Source organism: Orcinus orca, chromosome 2, assembly GCF_937001465.1.
Source record: "Orcinus orca chromosome 2, mOrcOrc1.1, whole genome shotgun sequence".
NCBI classification, from domain to species: domain Eukaryota; kingdom Metazoa; phylum Chordata; class Mammalia; order Artiodactyla; family Delphinidae; genus Orcinus; species Orcinus orca.
Genome location: NC_064560.1, coordinates 17,793,864 through 17,814,579, shown reverse-complemented (window position 1 = coordinate 17,814,579; position 20,716 = coordinate 17,793,864). Strand labels below are relative to the sequence as shown.

Below are 20,716 nucleotides of genomic sequence, written 5' to 3'. Positions count from 1 at the left end.
TAAACTGATAAAAGACAGGTTAACAGGAGAAAATGTTTACAAATCTGATGGATGGGGGCTCCACAGGAAAAGTGAAAACCTAAAGAAGCAGTTAGACTTGGAAGCTTATATACCATTTTAGCAAATGCTGATAAATTGTGGAGTAGGGATTAGACAAAGAAAGAGGGTTCGGACTTCCAGGTGTGGTAAATAGTGGGATGGTAAATGTGTGAAGGAAACCGATGGTAGAAAAGGCTTATTTTGTAGGCTCATCTCAGTGCACCTCTGTCTCTGGTGGTGAGGGTCATTCTCCCCTTCCAGGTTCTGGAGAAGAGAGGGGGCACCTTCACAAGGAGAACCTTATGCCCACATTCAGCCAGACGCAGGGAGGACAGGTCCCCCTTCCTGTGTCTGCCATTTCTCAGTTGCTAAAATAATCCCCATGCCAAAGTGGCGTGTTTTGGGGTAGCGTATTCTGATACCCTGTAACACTTAAATGTTTTCTGTTTTCTTCCTAATACCCCATCCATGATCAAACAACTAGTGCAATCTCAGTGATCTCTCACCGAGAGGAATTCATATCTTCGACTCCCCGTTTTGGGTCTCACAGAATTCACAGCCCATGGTCATTACGGTGAAATGGAGGTTATCTCTGCAAAGACTTAGCTCAGGTTCTGGCGCAGAGCTAACCTACTGGAAAGGTTACTCTCTTCCCCTCCCCACCCATCCCCTCCCATGGGTCACTTCTCCTGTTTCCCAGTCTAGAGAAAATTTCCTGGCTCTCTGTGAAGGGCGCACTTCTCTGCAATTGTCTAATAGCCTGGAGCTTTTGCACGTTGTGAATAACCTCTCTGGGTGTAAATAACCTCTCTGGGTGTCTCTGGAAGCAGGAAAATAATCACTTTGTGTCCTATGAATTAGTATGCTATTTTGGTAAACAGATTATGATAATGACTTGATTTACAAATGTATAAATGATTGAAGTAGACACAGGCTGCAAGGGCCGCTTACACATTATTCTGCTGGTGTTCAGTTGGGCATAATCCATTAGTATTAAAGCCCTTTTCTTTTTGCTCTGTTTTTATTTATTTATTTAACGAAAGGGAAAAGCAGCTTCTTTTATCACAGGCTATTTAATGGCACTTATTTTTAACCTGCCTCCTTCCCAGGATGGGCGGCTTCGGGTGAACGATCAACTGATAGCAGTGAATGGAGAATCCCTGTTGGGCAAAACAAACCAGGATGCCATGGAAACCCTCCGGAGGTCCATGTCCACCGAAGGGAACAAGCGAGGAATGATCCAGCTTATTGTGGCGAGGAGAATAACCAAAGGCACCGAGGTAAAGAATGAGAAAGACAAGAGGCATCTGAAATGGTCGTAGGACCAAGTTCTTCCCTAACATTGGGCCAAGAACGGCAGGTCCAGGGGCTTTACCTTGAGAGACTCAATTATCTTTGCTGGCTAGAGTTTATTGTACTGTCAGTGGATTGTGATTTGTTTTCTTAATTCTGTGATCAAAATATCCCTAAGTGTGCAGTAATATTTCTATTGCCACTTCAACAGATAACACTGGGATCTCCAAGGCACCTTTAGCTGGGTTCAAGAAACAGGGCCACGCCTTCCTGCTCAGAGCCCGCACTTTCTCTTCTGTTCAGCGGTGTTGAACCAGGAGGGAGAAACGTTGAAGTGATTGCTTGTTCCCTTGCTTATCTAAAACGGGTGCCTCTTGTAAAGCCCCTCACAGGGGAGAGCCTGTTTCTCTTGTGACATTGTCAGAAGTGTAAGCCCCCCTTCCTACCCCCGACCCCCTTTCTCCTTCACTGTAGGGTGAGTATTTTCCTCCGGAGCGGCTGCCTTTTCAGTGGTATCTCCTGCATAAAGCCACAGTGGGTTCTGCGCATGTGCTGCCATCTGTAATTAGGCAATGGGTGGGAAGGTTCCCTCTCCCAAAGGGTGTGATCATCTGTCTTCCCAAATAGTAAAAACATACCAAGTAGACTTGCATAGCGGGGCATTTGAGAATGTAAAGGGAATTATATACAGATTTGTTAATTAATATTAGAACCTGAAAAAGAGTGTTTTCAAAGAATTTTTATAACATATGTGCCACCTCTAGGAAACAGGTGGGACCTGCTTGCTTGAAAGTATAACGTTTGTCGTTTTTGTTTTTATTGATGCTCACCGCCTCACATTTTTAAATCAACTAAGAGAAAATGATTAGCAAATGGTACAAACTGGAAAGTATATCCAAACTGCTTAGGTGTTTTTCTTAATTTTAAAATCTGTGTTTAATATATAAAGCAAGCCACCGATGATGGCTCATCCGATCCTTTAATACAATAGGATTTTGCCACATACCCTTGCGCTCAGTGGGTAGTCAGTGGAGAGGTGACCAATTTTGAAAGTTTACTGACCATAGACTTATTTTTACACTTGTTTTTATTTTTCCAAATGGAGAGTGGCTTAATGCTAATTAACAAATTAGTTTCCACAACAACAAGAGAACAGTGTCACCTTAACTAAAAACCTCAGAGTGGAAAACTGTGGGAAGTAAAACATTCACTTTCTTATTATAAATATAAATGCTAATCCCTCAGGGTAGGCTATGGGATTGGCTTTCTTGAATGATAATTTTTATTGGTTTCCAAATCATTAACTGATGTTTTTTGTTTTTTTATAAATTTATTTTATTTATTTATTTATTTGGCTGTGTTGGGTCTTCGTTTCTGTGCGAGGGCTTTCTCTAGTTGCGGCGAGCGGGGGCCACTCTTCATCGCGGTTTGCGGGCCTCTCATTGTCGCAGCCTCTCCCGTTGCGGAGCACAGGCTCCAGACGCACAGCCTCAGTAGTTGTGGCACACGGGCTTAGTTGCTCCGCGGCATGTGGGATCTTCCCAGACCAGGGCTCGAACCCGTGTCCCCTGCATTGGCAGGCGGATTCTCAACCACTGCGCCACCAGGAAAGCCCAACTGATGTTTTTAATGTAAGTCCTCCAAAGAGCTATGTGAAAAATTCTCCACAGTAAGTTCAAAGACACAGTGTTCTTTATTAGGTCTTTTTCAAAAGTGGAGTAATTTCATATACCCTAAGACTGTATTCGTGTGACAGATGTTCATTGAGCATCTACTACATTCAGAAAATAAGTTAGATCCTGGGGATAAGGTGGTGAATACAGACAGTTGGAGTTCCCTCTCTGGACGTTCTCCTGGACCATAGATCATATTCTCAGTCTCTTTAAAAACAAACTAAAATTTCTCAAAGTTTTTCTTTAGAGAGAAACATTGAAATGTTATAGGGGGACTTAAGATGTAAGAAACGGACTGAAGGGCAGCATCCTGAATCCAGACGTGTTTTTGTCTGGCTCAGGTGGTTCCCCAAACAAACCTATACCAACCTGAAAACGTTTTGATAAAAGCACTGATTTGATCCCCTGTTGCCCTATAAAACACACGGAATTGGAATCCCACTGCAATATCGCTGTCTCATTCACTTCTGCATATGAATTTATGTGAATGAAAATGATTTAAGTAAGGGAACAGAGGCAGTAGGCAGTAATAGACTTTAATATTCAATATTCTTTACGGTATCATTTTCATACATTGCTGGTTATTACTATTTCTTAGGATAGAGTAAGCTTATAAAGCAATTATGTCAAAAAAAATCTTATCACGAGTGCTGTGCTCTCTTTGTAATACCAGCGAAAAGCCTTTTGTACTGACAGGGTTTAACTGAAGGATTCTGTGAAGACAGAAGAGCTCATTTCAGCTTCCCATAAGTCTTAAGACATGACTTTGCTGCCGTTGTACTTACATATTACCTTTGCAGAAACATCTCCCTGAATTACTGGAAGGGTACGTGTAAGTTATATTACCGTAAATATTGATATAAGCATAGGGTGTCTTGTCACGGATGAACCTCAGGCCAGAATAATGAGTTCTCTCCTCCTGGGTCCATCTGTCAGCCGTGTGGTCCGGCCTTTGACAATATCACAGAATTATATTTTACTAACTCATCTTTAAATCAAGGGTTTGCATACTTATTTTCAAGCTAGAGAAGATGAAAATTCGCAGAACATCTTTTGTGCTTTGTCGCCTCTTCCCTTGCCCTCTTCTATATGTGGGAAGTGCTGTCTGTTATCTTAGTATGTTTTCTTCAAAATTGGCAACTCTCGGCACGAAATACCATCTTCCCTTGCACTTCCCTGGTCTTTGTCCCCATACAGCACATTTGAGACATGTTCTAGAAGATGCTTCTCAGTCCCTTCCACTTGACTTCTCAGGAGTCTGTGAACACTGCCTCGTTCTTGAATCCTTTCCTGCCAGCTCTCTCCGTTTTTCTCCTGCTTCTCTCTGGCCCTCTGTCTCCTTTAAGCTTGCTCTCTTCTGCCTGTTCCTTTTTTGGTTAGTATTCCTCAAGGCGTTCTCTGGGCTGTGTCTTCTTCCTCACATGCTCCCTGGGAGACCTTCATTCCTTGGTCTTCAGGTACCACTTTCCTTATGATGAATCCCATGGTCCTGTTTTCAGCTCAGGACTCTACTCTAGTTCCAGATCCCTTTGTCCAGCCACCCATGGAGATGTCCACTGGTATGTCTCTCAGGCACCTATGCTTTTTCCACCAAAACCCATTCCTCCCTCAGTTCTTCATCTACCTTCTCCTCCTTCCCCCCGAGATAGCTCCACTGTTTCTTTACTTGTAGAAGCTGGAAATCTGGGGTGGCTCTGACCTCTCAAATGCCTTTCCTGTCTCTGTTGCCTCCTCCTCTGGAATCTCTCTCCTCCCTCACTCCTCTCCATCCCCCTGCCCTTACCCCATCCTCTCACCGGGCTCTCTGCTGCAGCTCCCTGAAGGACTTCTCTCTCAACCCATTTTGTCTACACGGCAGTAAGGCACATCTTCCCACAAAACAAACTGATCGTGTCACTTCCGGCCGAAATCTCTTTGGGAGCTTTCCTTCCTTTCCAGGATGGGTGCCAGTCTCCATCACGTGGCCACTAGGACGTGCACAAACCAGCCCCTGTGTCCACCAGCCTGTCCCTTACACGACCTGAAATTTCTCAGATGTCTGATGCTGCCTTTCATCTCTGGATTTTCCACGTGAGTCAGTTCTGCTCCTTGTTCTAGCAAAGTCAGCCTTTAGTTTTCAGTATCCTCTCTCCAAAGCCTTTCCGTAGCCCTGGGTACTCACCTTCAGGCAGCAGCTGTCACACCATCATGGTTCCTCTCTGGTTTTCTTTGGTGGGAACTGCAAATTCTGAGATGGCTGGGACCTTGTTCATCTCTCCATCACTGGGGTCCAACCCAAGGCTGACACCTAAACATGGACTGAATGATGAGGGAAATAATCCCAGAGAGTCGAGCCTTTTTAGAAGAAAAAAATTAACTTAGTTACTGTTAGACACTGAAGTTCTAACAAGGCAAGGTAACAGAATTAATATTTTAGCAGTGATTCTGGATTTCCTTCACCTTCCTTAGCTCTAATGCTCTTACTTATTTAAAAACATTCCATAAGCAGTAATTATTTCTTTAAAAAAGAGAGAGAAAAGAAATGGCTTTCCTTTGTTTTGTGCTCCTGAAGGATGGATGAACTTTTTTGGCATCTCTTCCATTGGAAAGAATACATAAAGCAAGAGGCAGAAACATTGGTATCATTGCAAAGGACAAATTTGTTGAGGACTTTGAAGGAGAACTTTGGGAAATGGGTATTGAAAGTCACTTGTGTAGGAGAATTATGATAATTCTAAATGTTCCAAGGAAATTAGTATTTGTAGGAATTACTGCAATTTAACCTAGTCTGCAGTCACTTCATTATATCTTTGTTAGACATGATTTCATATAAAGCCTGCCTTGGTACCAATAGAGAGTAAGACCAGGTAAGTTTTCTCTTAGCCCCCATGCTGAGGAATTTAGTCACCAAGGACTACTTTTTTTTTTAAGAAGAAGAAATAAAACTTCTTATTTCCAGATAACATGATCTCTACGTAAAAAACCCTAAGGAATCTACAAGGCAATTACTTTAGAACAAGTAAGTGAATTTAGCAAGATCATAGGACAGTAGGCCAATGTACAAAATCCATTTTATTTGTATGTACTAGGAATAGACAATTTGACAGTAAAATAAAAATCAATATCATGTACCGAAATATCAAAAATCATAAAATACTTAGGGATAAATTTAACAACACAGGTAATCTCTGTACTCGTAATTCTATAAAACGTCACTGAAAAATAAAATAGACCTAAATTAGTGGAGTGATATATGATTAGCAGACTCAGTATCACTGAAGTATCAGTTCTCTCAAATTGGCCTATTGATTTAATAAACTCTCATTAATCATCCCAGCAGGAATTTTTATAGCAATGGACAAACTGATTACCAATTGGGATTATTAATTTTTATATTATTTATTATTAATGTTATATTATTATTAATATTATTTAATTTATATGAAAATCTAGAACTGGAAAAACTATTCTAGGATGAAAATATCATTGGTTGCTTTTGGGCGGGTTGGGATTGAGTGGGAAATAATAGGAAGGAATTTACTGAGGTGATGGCAATGCCCTTTATCCAGAGAGGGGTGTACATTACATGGGTTTATCAATTTGGCAAAACTTACTGAACTGACCAAGGACTACTTTAAAGTGAATTCTCTCTCTACGTTTAATTCTCTTAGAAAGCTACATTAGAATAGGAAGGGACCTAAGGTATCGTTTATGATTCTCTTTATTTTATATATGAAGAAATAAATACAGAGAAGCCAAATGAGGTGCTTAATGGCTGCAAGGCCAAGGTAGTGGCAGAGTAATTTAGAAGCAAGGCGTCCATCCCTCTTATGCACATGAGAGGGTCTGATTGCCTGTGAGTGTGGGGTTCAAGCAGTTGATACTCTGGCTGTGTTGGGAAGAGGTGGACAGTAAACCCATGAGTCCCAGCGTCAGGCAGGCCATCGCGTTCTGGGTCTGTCACATCCAGGCTTACTTCATCCTCTGGTCAGTGCTATCAGCCACATGGGAACGTGGAGGACGTTAGCTGTGGTTCTGCATGAAAGCAGAACCTGGAACTGAGCCCTGAAACTCCAGCCACTCTTCTCCAAAGAAAGCTAGACCCTGTCTTACTATTCATTGTCCTGTGTTAACTTGTCCTTCGGATGTTAGTCCTTTCTGCAATGTGTGATTGTAATCTCGATCAGCTTTCTTTTACTTTCAGCCTCGTGCTGTGCCCTTAGCTTTAAAGGCCCGCTTGCACATGGCCTATACGTCTGAGATCTCTAAACCGATTTAAGGAAACTCTGAGTCATTCACTCAGAAATGGATTTATTCATCCAATTATTCACCCAGTGCCTGCTCTGTGCCAGGAATTGGGGATAGAATAGAATAAGCTTATAAAGACTGAAATATCGGATAATGAGATCGTGCCACTTACTAACTGGGACCCAGGTTTAGGTTTGCTGGAGGGGACTAGGGCCATATCTATGCGAGCTTTTCACCGTTTCTAGTTGAGATGGTGGGATACGTTTTCTTTATGTGAAAGACATGATTTGACCCACTATTGCACACTTATAACAACTTGAGATTTTATTAAGCCCCACAGATATTGTATTCGTTTTTTAAAAGAAACCAATATTTTACCTTTTCCTAGGAAGAGTAGGCCAAATGTATAATATGAAGCATATTCACTGGACAATATCCAGTTCTTTGTTATTGAATAGCACTTATTATTTTCTGATTATAAAAGCAATATATGATCCTTTGAATATCTTTTTAAGAGCGTACTACATTACATTGTTTATAGATATGGGGTAATTCCCAATTTTTGTGTCTTTGTAAATGAAGTTCTGATAAATATTGATCAGCATGAATCTTTATGATTCACCTAACTTATTATTTTGTGAGGATAGTGACCACAAAGTGAAATCGATGGCCTGGTCACAGAATATAGGATATTCTTTGGCCTGTGACATATATCTCCACGTTACTCTGGGAAGAGACTGTATCACTTTATGCTGGTCCCCAGTATGAGTTATCTTGCTGCAACCTAGTTTTCTTTAATGGATGTAAAGGCTTTCCTATTTTCTTAGGGATGGAGTTGAGGGCGTCCCACACAATTGTCCCTACTCGGGACTGAGTTCTGTTGGATGGAAGAACATTTTTTGCAGTTAAAACGACAAAGTGAAAATTGCAGTTCTTTTATTTTGGTGTCTTCTTTGAATTACGCTTAATTTGATAAGGTTTTTATATGTGGAGATGATCAGAAGGGCCTGGGAGCAGCCCATACTGCAGGAAGGCCAGGCCAGTCCTCAGGACTGCCCTCCTTGGAGTGGCTAAGCTCCCACTCTGATGATGTGATGCATTCCTCTTTCTTAAACTCAATTGCTTGTAACAAAAAAAATCATCAAAAGATTTAAAACAAAACTCTGTACTCCAATCAGTTTTTTTTTAAGAAATTAAAAGGCATTGTGTCTTCTGTTAAATATTTATGTATTTGGCCATTGATGTCTTCATTTAAATCTGTCTTTTGAGATGCAAATTAGACATGGTTAGGGAGGTGGGGAGGTACAGAAGCTTTCCCATGAAAGTGTTCAAGTACAAGGTTCCTAATGAACAGGCATCTTATTGTTTTTCTCTGGAAAGCCTGCATGTGCTATTTTTAAAATAGAATTTTTATTTGACTTTATAAAATTCTAAAATAGCCTCTTGGGATATTTAGGGATTTCTCATAAAGGTGCTTTATAAAGATTTTATCATCTAGAAAATTGCAGTTATATGCTTCAATTAAATGTATTTGTTAAGCAAACGAGGTTGTGTTGTCTATCTTATGATTAAATAAATTATTGTGTAGGATGCAGGTCTTGTGTGTTGAGACTTGTATAGCAGGTCTCTAATGTATGTGCTCATTAAAAAAATTCACACATGCCTGTTTTTAAAGGGATTGGGTATTTGTTGTGTTTGTTTTTACTTCTCCAAAGTACCTTGGAATTTAGGAATAATGTTCTTTCAGAAAATGTTCTTGTATTTTTTTACATCTAAGACCTGGAATATTTAATTTACTTTTCAGTAAAGCTGTCAGTTGTAAGCTGCAATTTAAAAAAAAAAAAAAACTAATAAATCCTCATTTCACAATTTAAACCTTATTGAGTCTAATTCACTAGCGCTGCAAGTTTATTATTCTCCCGCAGTTTGACGTGCCTCCAATTGTAATTGTGTTGACCCTTCAGTGCATTAAATCTCCCCGGTGCTTATCAAACTGGGCGAGATAAGTCTACAATTCAGAACTTCATTAAATATCTCATTTATATTAAACAGATGATAGCTTCTAACAGAAATAATAATTTGTTCAGGTGAAGGAGCCACAGTTGTGGTTTCCTCTGTTTGGAATGTGCAGTCCTCTCTCCACTTTGCTGTGCTCTGCTCCCTGCCTCCACATGGGCCCCTCCACCCCACCCCGCAGCCCTCCCTGTCTCTGGCTGCCGGCCAGCTCCAAGGCATCATAAGATTTTAGTTGGTGGGGTTAACCTCAGAGCCCACACTGGGAGGATTTGTGTGCTTTGTTCCTCCTTGTTTCATGGCTTTACTAGTATAGAGTTCTCACTCATGTTATGTTTATGAAGTGTATGACTTTATAAGGCACAGCTGTCTTAAAGAACGCCACATACCATTTCAATTCTTGGTGATAGGAATCCACCTATATTCTTTGCTTATCTAGCAGATTCTATATATTTGCAAAATAGCTACCTTTGCCTGCCTTATTAGAATACTGGGTTTTTTACTTCTGTTTTGTCAATATCCTGTGTAGTTTATTTTCTCTCAGTTACTGTCTCATACTTAAGAACACAGTAAGAGAATAGGATGATCGTTTCTAATTTCAGCAGAAGAAACTGAGGCTCGGTGTATTGTTGAAGACACCCGAACTGACAAGTGGTCTTTAGGTCTTAGAGAGCGGGTGGTCATTCTCCCCCCACACACACCAAGGTGTGCTGTTAGGTGTATTTATGCACTCTAAGTGTGAAAAGTAGACTTAAATTCCAGCTTCCATCCTGATAATGATAAAGCATGTCTAGCGCAGGGCAACATCGCATAAAGATTTCTGAGTTCAACCATACCTCAGATTGACTTCAACAGATACTGTCAAGCTGAAAAAAAATAAGCAACAAGGTGAGTGTGATTAAAAAGCCTTTAATCTACATATTTTTCCTCCAATGGTTGAAATCTGACAACTTCATGGGAGGCACAGTGTAAAGTGGCACAGAAAGTTGGTCATTAGGCAAAGCTGTCATCGCAAACTATTTTGGTACAGGGTGAAAAGTTCTAGTTCATTTGGTACCCAGTTCGATGCAGACCCTGGGCAAGTTGGGTCTAATTCCCCCATGCTGGTCATGGGCCTCCAGTTCTGACTTTACCTCGCCCCCCCACCCCGCTCTCTGCAGCTGAAGTCACCTGGGAGCCCCTCTGGACCTGAGCTGCCCATTGAAACGGTGTTGGATGATAGAGAACGAAGGATTTCCCACTCCCTCTACAGCGGGCTTGAGGGGCTTGACGAATCACCCACGAGAAATGCTGCGCTCAGCAGGATAATGGGTGAGTCAGGTAAAACCCTGTTGATCACATCTTGTTTTTATGCTTTTACTGGTTCACAGAGAGGTTATTAATGTAACATTAATGTAAAGGAGGCCCATGTTTTCAAGGGGAAGACGAGCAGGTTCATTATAATCATTCAGGAAGTGTTAATGTGAAGAGAGGAAGTCAATACATTGATTTTGTTAAGTGAGTTTTGGATCCTGTAACGTGGGAAAGAGAAAAAAGAAGGGGATCACACAGAAGTGTTTTCCAATGATCAAGATATTCTTAGCATGTTTGAGACGATAAGTGAAGCTGTGTTTTTGTTTTTAAATCAACATTTAGTGGCTTATGGCAAGAAGGATTCAAAAGTTACATGTTTACAATAGCACTGTTCGGAGGGAGGGGAAAAATATGTATATGCATGTATGTGAATGTTCACATTTTGTGGCCTGTACTTAATAAGGTGTTACCCTTTTTCAATTGCATCTTGACTTTTTCAAAGCCTTCATTTGAAAATCCTGAAACTAGTTTTTCACATCCTTTGTCTGCATTCAGCACCATACTGTCTGCGTGGCCCCCAGTGAGGAAGGAGGTGATTAGCACTTGCTCTGCAGCCGTTCAGCTCTCTGCTAACAGATCCCGTTAATAAAGACTTGCTTTGCCACCAGAGTGGTTTGATTTACTGAGTTGCTCATCTTGGGATTCGCTTGTGAGAGTTGTCAAATTTAACACATAAGAAGCTGTTTTGATTAAAATAGCACGTGACATAAAACACTCATTGCTGGTGTGTTTCGCAAGCCTCTAATATGAAGTACAACCTAAATTTAACTCCATTTTGAGCACACTTAATGGAGATTTAATACAATCCACGTCTCCATTAGGAAGCTTCGCTGGAACAGGAATTTGTTTCCTTCATCAGTGGATGTTTATGGAAAGCCTGCTGTTGGCAAGACATTGTGTATATACTTTTGCTGTAGATACAAAGACAAGTGAGAATCAGTCTGCCGTCAAAGAACTTTCTAGCGGGCACGATAGGAAAAACACGTGAACGTGACTGGTAGAATTTTCTGTTGTTCTTCCTCTAATCCTTCTAGCTTTCTTGTTTGGAAAAATCGCTAAATTCCTCATTTCTTAGTTTGTGACGTGTAGAATGAAGACGCGCCAGCTCTCTGGTTTAATTTTGCCAACAGTTTTCTTTTGGCCTGCTTGACATAGTGCAAGTCGGGGAAGGACACGGAAGATATTGCACACCTGTCAGGTGACAGGCATTGCACATAGTTTGTCAGATTAACCTTTGCTTATTAATGATCACTCTCCTCACCGCGGTGGGGTTTTCCCTACTTTCCTGGTTTTGCTGTGACACTTTATCTTCGTTAAATACTTCTTTTTTTTTTTGCGGTACGTGGGCCTCTCACTGTTGTGGCCTCTCCCGTTGCGGAGCACAGGCTCCGGACGCGCAGGCTCAGCGGCCATGGCTCACGGGCCCAGCCGCTCCGCGGCACGTGGGATCTTCCCGGACCGGGGCACGAACCCGCATCCCCTGCATCGGCAGGCGGACTCTCAGCCACTGCGCCACCAGGGAAACCAGTTAAATACTTTTTTATTGATGAAAATTCAAGACCCCTTGAGCGAGAGAGTGTATGTGTTCCCTGGATCTGCGTGCATACAAAGTGATTCGCTGTAATTTCCCCTTTATTATAGGAACATAGGACTTGCCATACTGAATCAGACCATTGGTCCACCAGTTCCTGTAACCTGCGTCCTGACTCCAATCCCTGATGCTTCAGAGGAAGGCGAAAAACTAAAACTAAAAAACAAAACCCCCCCAATTCACCTAGTGACCTTTGGAAATGCTGTATATATGGGTTGAGGATTCTTTCTTTTTCTTCAATCTATTGCTCTGATTTTATTAGCTGTGGCCTCGTTAGTCCTCTTAAGTTTGCACTAGAGTTGGCATTTTTTTCCCTTCCCTCTGCTAGAGATGTAATGGACTTGAAAATTCCAGATGCTTCTGCTGGGGCAGTAATCGTCCAGCTCTGTGCTTTGTGATGTACTGTGCGTGGCCTTTTGGGCTGGGGTGGGGGGCAGTGACAGACTCCTTACTCTTCGTTGGTAGGCCAAATTGATGTGCATGATTTGGATATTTTCCTAAGATAGTTTTTTACATGTTGTGTGGGAAACTAGGGAGCCCATATAGTTTTACTCTGAGAAATGTATATGCTTAATTTGATTTATCTTGAGTTTTACAAATTCGAGAATTCCTCAGTCTTTGTCAGTCCCTATTTTAGCATCATGGGCCCTAAGAAACAGACAGTGTTCGTAACATCACTTTCCACTTAAAGTTAGAAATCTTGCAAAGATAGTACCTTGCAACAAGATACCAAAGCCAGGTACCAAATATAAGAAATTAAAGCATTGACTTTCAGTTAACCTAAACCAATAGCAACAGTATTTACTGCTGGGCACAGTATCTGGGTGCATGGAAAATTTTCAGATCTTGTCTGGCTAGCAGTCGTCTTCTCTACCTTTAGGATATCTCCTGTGTAGACACCAGTGGAGGTGGTGGTATCTGCTCCGTGATCTGCTATGATTCAGATAGAACTTTGTATTGAAATTCCAGCTGACTGCATTAAGAAGTGATTCATTTTATGTGGATAGGGTGAATTTTCATGTAGCATATTCCTCCTGTAGGACTCTAGACCCAAAAGGAGCTTTGAGGCTTTCTGACTCATTTCTATGGGAACCTAACCCAGGAGAGAAGCTTCCAAAAACTAGACCAAAAAAGGAAGAGATTTTAGAGTTGGAAGCATGTCAGATGTCATCAGCTACACTTTCCCACTTAACAGATAAAAGAACTAAGTCCCAAGATCCCATGACGATTTTTGTTTTATTTTGCTCTTGGCTCTTTCCTCTTTCTAAAAATAGCCATCTCTGAGGAATACTGGGATCACACAATAAGTGTTAGTGACATTCATCCTTTATTGACACCCATTTTTAAGTACCCACATTTTCAAGCAACTGGCTTCAGACAGTCTTAACAGAATCTTCCATTCTGGCAACCAGTGTGATTTAAAAATCAAAGAAGTTATTTTTGCAACAACCTTACAAATCATGTACTCCAACCTACTAAACGTCTGTTCAGGGGAATTCTGGCCCGAAGAAGTTAAGTGACAGGTCTGAAGCCCCAGACTTCCGTGTTTCTGAACCAGAATTACGATGCATATTTTTCTGAGTCACGAGTCCCCCATTACTGGAACCTGATCGATCTCCTTAGCTCTTGGTGGGGTCAGCCAGAGTGGCAGCCAACGGCAAGAGTTCTCCAAGTGTCGTCCGTATCGGCTGACTTTCCACTACCATGGATTTTCAAGGAGTGATTTTGGATATTTATCAAAAAGAAATCTGTAGCAAGGCTACATAGGATTTCTTCCTTTTAAAAGCCTTAAAAATATTTCACAAATGGCTGGACTGTCTTAACTGGTACTACTAATAACCACAGAGGTAATAGGTGTAGCTAATGTCACCAGCATGTTCACTTCATAGGACACATCACAAGCTGACATTTGGGAGCATGCAACCTTAAATGTTTTCCAACTTTTTTATCTGAAGAATTTTTCCGTTTAAAGCACAACTGAAATCTGTGGTCTCCATTTTTTAATGTAATCTCAGTAGTTTTTATATTGATACATTTTGGTGAGTTTAAAAAATAATTCTGTTCAGAATACTTTGATCTTGTTAGAAAGTCAACGTAGAAAAATGGAATATTAAGGTTGTTTTTATTGTGAGTCAGATCTCTGGCAAAAGGTTTCTCATTTCACGTAGTGTTGCTTTCTGTGTAAATGTACCAATGAATAAATGTTTAGTAAACAGTCATTCTGCATCTCATTGTTTCACTCGGCTACAGTCTAAATCTTAGTTTGTTGGTTAACTAGTTGAGGAAAGGAGAGTTTATTCATCAAAAACCGGATCAAAGGTTTCTGAAGTCACCCTTCAAAGGGTTCACATTTAGGATATGCCAAGTACCTGCAAACATAATTGAGAGTAATTCTAAGGGGAGTTTGGTAGAATATGTAGTTTGATAGCTTAGTTCATTACCCCCAATATATTCTTGGAGTCGCATCCCAAAACACTGTTCGTCGCAAGTATGTTAAGAAGTGGAAAATTGATGGAAAACATATATTCTCAAGTCTTTTGAAATATTAGCCTCCAGAATCATAGGGGAAAGAAAAAAAGCTGAATCTTTGTCTGACGGTTAATAGGGACATTTCCCGCAGTTTCTTTAGGTATAAATTTTTAGATCACCTAAGGAACAATATTTCTACTCAAAACAACATAAAAAAGGACCGTCACATGAAGAACCATTCTGTGTTCCATACTGCTTGCTGGACTGTCTCTCAGAATATATTGCATGAAGAGTTTTGGTTTTGTGTTTAGAAATGAATGTGCTATATTATACCAGTATAGTTTCTTCCAATAAATTGTGCCTCTGTAAGGACATGACATTTAATGCTGTGACATGTGCCTTGTCAGTGGTGAGCTACCAGGGAGAACTTGGATTTGTCATTCTGTACACTTTTTGGGGAAAAAAGTATGTTTGGGGAAGGAAATGTTTCTTTAGGTAATAGTACTGGAATGTCCGATCTTATTTATGAATGATATTTTATTGAACAGATTTCTGTCTTTCTGTACTAGTATCCTAAAACTCAAGTAGGCATAAAGGAGTGATTTGAATTCAGGAAAGGGAAGCAATGAAGTATTAAATTTGATTTACATTTTTATCATGAGCGTTTATAAACAGTTGCTAGTTTTCACAGTTTGTCAAAATGGATGCATTTCAAATCAAAATAGAGTATTTTTCATGATAATTTGCTGAGTAGAGGTTTCAGTGAACATATATTATTTCTGTAATAGAGTAGTTGATGCTAAGTAATGATTGCATTTGAAATTTCTAGCAAGTTTGCTTTTGTGGGTTGTCCTGAAAAGATCAACTTAGTGTTTGCTCCTTTGTTGAAATGTCTAGAATAATATATATTTAAAAGATGCTTCAAGTCTATATATGCCATCTCCCAGTTTCCAAAATGGTGTTAAAACGAAAATTATCGTTTACACATTCTTGTGAATGTTTAAAAATTAGATCTTAAGACAGATGTGAAAATGTTCATGAACTGTCTTCACATTGCTATTGTGCTATTTTTAAAAACAATTACTCGTAAAGGACAAGGGCACCCTGTTTGAAACAGTGGTAGGATTGGGAAAGTGCAACATTCCTTTTTATTTGCATAGGAACCAGGAGAGCTGACTTAACAGCTGTGGACATTGGACTTGAGATGACAGTGTTTCCATCCTCCTGTAAGGTGACAGGGAAACTGTCCATTCTCCTTGCTGTGTTGGGAGAGACAGGCCAGTAGGGCGACACCACACCGTGATGCATGTTTCTCTGAGGACAGCCTTTCACAAGATATCCATGTGAACCGAAGCTTCGCCCATGAGTTCTTGCTCAGAGGAAATATGGCCCAAGATTTGAGGAGGAAGCCAGAAGAACTATAGGTGTTTTGGGGAGGAAGATGGCAACATTTGGACCCCAGCTTTATCTTTAAGGATTCAGGCCCCTGGATTATAATTTTATCCCAGGAAAGATAAACGCCTATCATGCCGATCCCAGAACCTGAGCAGATTTTACTGAAAGAGACTGATCAGTGTGGACAGTTCTGGGTCTTTTCTTACCGAGAACACTATATCCTAATTGAATAAATCAAAATTTACAAGCTCCCCTGTCTTGGCCTGAAAAACCTCTGGGCAGTGAGATCCTAATCTTTGCTCTTTAACATCACTCCTGCCATCTCTCCACAAGGCCCCGGTTCTGCATGCACTCATCTTTGAAGTGTCACCTGAGTGCACTGTGCACTTTTCTCCATCATGCATTTAATGATGTTGTTGCTGATGTCTAAAATCAATGTCATCATTTCTTACAGTAGAAGAGATCGTATTAATCATTCAAAACCCATCTCGGATGTTGACTTTTTTTTAAGACTCCCAGCATCCTCTTCCTTCAGCTACCCAGGCGATTGCCAGCACTAGTGAATGCCAGGGCACTTCTGGTACATCACTCAGAGCACCAATCAATTACTACTTTATCTGTCTCCTTCTCTGAGGTGTGAGCCATTGAGAGGCAGCGATTAAGTCTTCCTTACAAACCTGTCAGGTGGTAGGTGCCCAGCTAGTGAATGAGTGAATGATTGATGTAAGTCTGCAGGGCTTCCCTCCAAATTTCCTGGTAAAATTTTTCAAAGGGCTATAAACGACTTCAAGTCTACGTGGCATTTTCACATTAGAAGTCATTCTGGAGATCATCTCTGGCCTTAGGAAACTTAATACCAGAGACACTGAATACCGCACCCAGAGCACCATAGCTGTCGTGTCAAGAGGAAGGAATAGACCGGAGGTCTCCCTTTGATGTTCATTTATGAAAAATAAGTTTACTTAATTCTATTTTGTCCTACCAGGTTGAGCAGATTTTGGAAATTTAGACTTTTTCTAATGTAGCAAAGTGTTAACATTCATATACATAACCCTTAGATGGATGTCTAGAATTTCTCTTTGTTTTTTTCCACTGGACAGGTAAATACCAGCTGTCCCCCACGGTGAATATGCCCCAAGATGACACTGTCATTATCGAGGATGACAGGCTGCCAGTACTCCCCCCACATCTCTCTGACCAGTCATCTTCCAGCTCCCACGATGATGTAGGATTTGTGACAACGGACACTGGCGCGTGGGCCAAGGCCGGCATCAGTGAGTCAGCAGAGTGGTAAGAGCACTGTTGGGAAACATCGGTTAATTGCAGTCACACTTGATTTTAGGGTTAAACGGTCTGTCACCGAGCACAGTGAATCAGTGTCTTTTATAGCGGTGTTCTGATTTAATAATAATGATTTAATACTCGTAGTTGTCACTCCTCAAACAAAAGATTCCCCCCAGCCTCATAAACCTGCCCAACTGTGTTAGCCTTTCCAGGGCTATCGTTAAGAGTTTAGCCAAACCAACAAGAAAACTACCACTAACCCCCAAACCCTACTCATTGAAGTTGAGTTTCACAAGTGAAACTTTTATTTTAGATCTGTGTTAATCTGACGAATTGTTTTCCTATTCCATAAATAAATTCTAAGCTAATCCCTCCGGTGACTGAGAGTTTGTAACAATTCGATGACTTTGGCCAAATTAGTAGTCGTTACGTTCTGGGAGTGGGAAGAAGCTTTTTCAGATTTTCTTTTTAGAGCGCTATAACTCTACTAGTCTTTGTACTTACTTCTAACATTATGACTTCAGGGGCAGTCTAATGCTATTTTTTCTCCTGTATCTCTCAAAATATAAGAAAGCATTTGATATTATGGAACCAGCGTGTGGCAAATAAATGTGGATGAGTGTCCTCATTTGCGTGCCTAGTAACTATATATATCAGTAAGCGAAAGGAAGGTCCCTCCTAGGGATGACCTTGGAAGGCTGTAGTGATAATGAACGCAACCACGTGAAGCATTATACCAGAATCTTCTTCTTGCCCTTTCTCTGGGGTCTTTTAAGAATCCATCAGCAAAATGATATTTCAGTGTTGTGGCATTGAGCTACACTCAAGCCCGCGTGATAACAGCTTACCTTTGAACGAGTTTTTTGGTTCAGCGTAGAGGGGGAACTACCATACAAAGTAAAAACCCACCTGAATCAGACGCTGTAGCATTTACCGCTGCAGTTTATATCTCTTTCTGAAAGTGAAAGCAATGACAGAGAAAGTAAGGATTAGATATTTGCAGTATTCATCGAAGGGACAAAAACCTTTTGAGTCTCCACCGTGATGAGGAATTTTGAAGGCAGCCATAGGAATAGATGTTTGGGGCCTTAAGAAATGCTGTATTGGTGAAAGTCAATAAACAACGAGCAGGGCTGGAGTGTGGCATTAATTTCCCTAAGGGGATTCATAAAACAGTGAGGACTTGTATGATTTTGCTGTGGGGAATGTGCAGGGGCTGGAAAAGAATATGAATGAAGGGTTATCCAAACAAGAATGGCAGCTGTTCTGAATCAGAGCAGAAAATGTAAGCTTTTCCAGCCTGACAATATCTCCCTAATCCTTGATGAAAATGTTATGAAAACAAAAGGGCAATAAGGCAGGATTAATAACTGGAATTTTAATAACTTTTGGGGGGGGGTCAGGGTATGGTTACATTCTTTAAAGAGTCAGCTGTCAGTCCTGCAGACTAACTTGCTAAGTATGCTAGCGTATTGTTTCTTATGTCTGAAATTAGTTTAATGGGAAGAATTAATTATGGTTTAAGAATATTTAGTTATTTTAAGATGCTTATTCACTCAAAAACTCATTTGCCGTGTTCAGTTGTGTATGTGTACAGTTTGCTGCACGATTGTGGAAGGCTGAATATGTCAAATGGCTAAAGTTTGCATTTCTTAACTGATAGAATATACTTGTTTTCAATCCATGAACTGATTTAGGGAACATAACAACGTTTTTAAGGTGAAGAAGGTAAAACAGCAAATTCTCATCTTAGTGACAACATAATTTCGGAGGACATAAAATTAGTTTAAAAAATACGCCAATATGTGGCTTTCAGGAACAGAAATTTGTACTTCTTTGAAAAACCTTTAACCAATAATTTTCATTAAAAATGTATTGCAGATTCACTCTGTTCACACATTTGATGCCTAGTTTGGAATTCAGGTTTTCGTGTAATTCACACGATATGAGGGTTGACGAGCATGTGCAGGTTGGTCGGAGAGATCAACTTTCAGTATCTAAAAGAATTACTCTTGGACTTCCCCGGCGGTCCCGTGGTTCAGACTCCGAGCTTCCACTGCAGGGGACGCGGGTGCGATCCCTGGTCGGGGAACTAAGATCCCGTATGCCGCATGGCGCGGCCACAGTGAACACACAAACAGAAAGAATTACTCTTAGTTCAAATATCATATTTAGTGTTTATTGTTGCAGGATTGTTCTCAGCATATAGGTTTTAATTTTTCACTTCTAGGACTGTGTTTTCGAATTAGGGTGTATGTGTCCTGGAAATTATAAGCATAGTAGTACGTGGACACTACTATATAAGCATAACATACACACACATATATATTTAAGAAATATGTAAAAGCAGTCTACACTTATATACATAATATATGCTGGAGCTCTGCACACACATGTATATACATACATACATAGGGTCTAAGCAGAGTAGTACGAGAAGGGACACCTGAGGCTTCAAGGTGCACATGACCCTGCTTCTTCCTGGAACGTCAAATTTATGCTGCGCTTTACGGATGAGATATGATATGTTAAAAATGAAAAGATTTAGTGTAGGATGCAAACAAAATAACATTGATTAGGATATAACATCGTGTTTTACATAAAAAAAATTGTTTTTGCTTTGGGCTGAGCTCCCAGTCCCTGGGCCAGAACAAGGGTTAAGCAAGCTAGGTGCCCAGGGGAGCAAATGTAAGGAGCTTCTCACTCTCAGGTGTGGCCCCTGAACTCACAGGACCCTGAGATCAGAGCTCCCTTGAATTCTGAGTCCCAGGCACCTACGTTGCCTCCTCCCTGGGCCCTGCTCTGTACTTGGTGGAAAAGATGGAGAAGGATCGTTCATTTCCTTTTTGAGGTGTCGGTTGGCGCTTGGTTTTTAAATACCCTGTTTCCGTTATCATAATTTTCATAACTTTGAAAATTTGAGATAGCAAGTCTTTGTTGGCTAATAATAATTTATTTTGCATGGTGGTCTGCAGTTTACTGAAGGCGTTCCCCTTGTGTCCTTGAATTCTCTCAGTGGCCTGGCCAGTGGTTGGGGCCACTCTTTTCTTCATGGAGCCAATGAAGACACAGGGGCTCAAAGCGTTCAGGCCACATCACCTGATGGCGAAGCACTGCCTTCATGTCTTCCTTGTCGCAGTTTTTGGTTTAGCCTTTCCCTAATGCCATCTGTCATTTCATGCACAGTGAATTGCAGCTAAATTTCTGATATGTATCCAAACCAGATCACTACCCTTTTATCAATACGCATGGTCATTCCCATAGGACCAATACAGGGTTAGAGAAGCTGGTTTCCAGCAGAAGCCTAAGGAGGGCGTGTATAGTGGAAGCTGACGTAGTGGAGAGGCCACCACATTCTAGCGTGTCCAGTGAGCTGCGG

The 20,716-nt window shown here is 40.8% G+C and overlaps 1 protein-coding gene across 26 annotated transcripts in view; it reads left to right on the top strand.

The window, feature by feature from the left end:
• PARD3 (par-3 family cell polarity regulator) overlaps nucleotides 1-20,716 on the top strand; it is a 677,665-nt gene that overhangs the window by 376,798 nt on the left and 280,151 nt on the right. For 17 of the 26 annotated variants that reach the window (XM_049705522.1, XM_033439327.2, XM_033439322.2 and 14 more), the window contains 3 exons: nucleotides 1,149-1,319; nucleotides 10,406-10,565; nucleotides 17,154-17,343. In XM_049705522.1, coding sequence (XP_049561479.1) covers nucleotides 1,149-1,319; nucleotides 10,406-10,565; nucleotides 17,154-17,343 — 521 coding nt within the window. The remainder of the gene's footprint in view (nucleotides 1-1,148; nucleotides 1,320-10,405; nucleotides 10,566-17,153; nucleotides 17,344-20,716) is intronic. The other 9 variants (XM_033439326.2, XM_004275905.2, XM_033439319.2 and 6 more) reach the window with 1 other exon arrangement.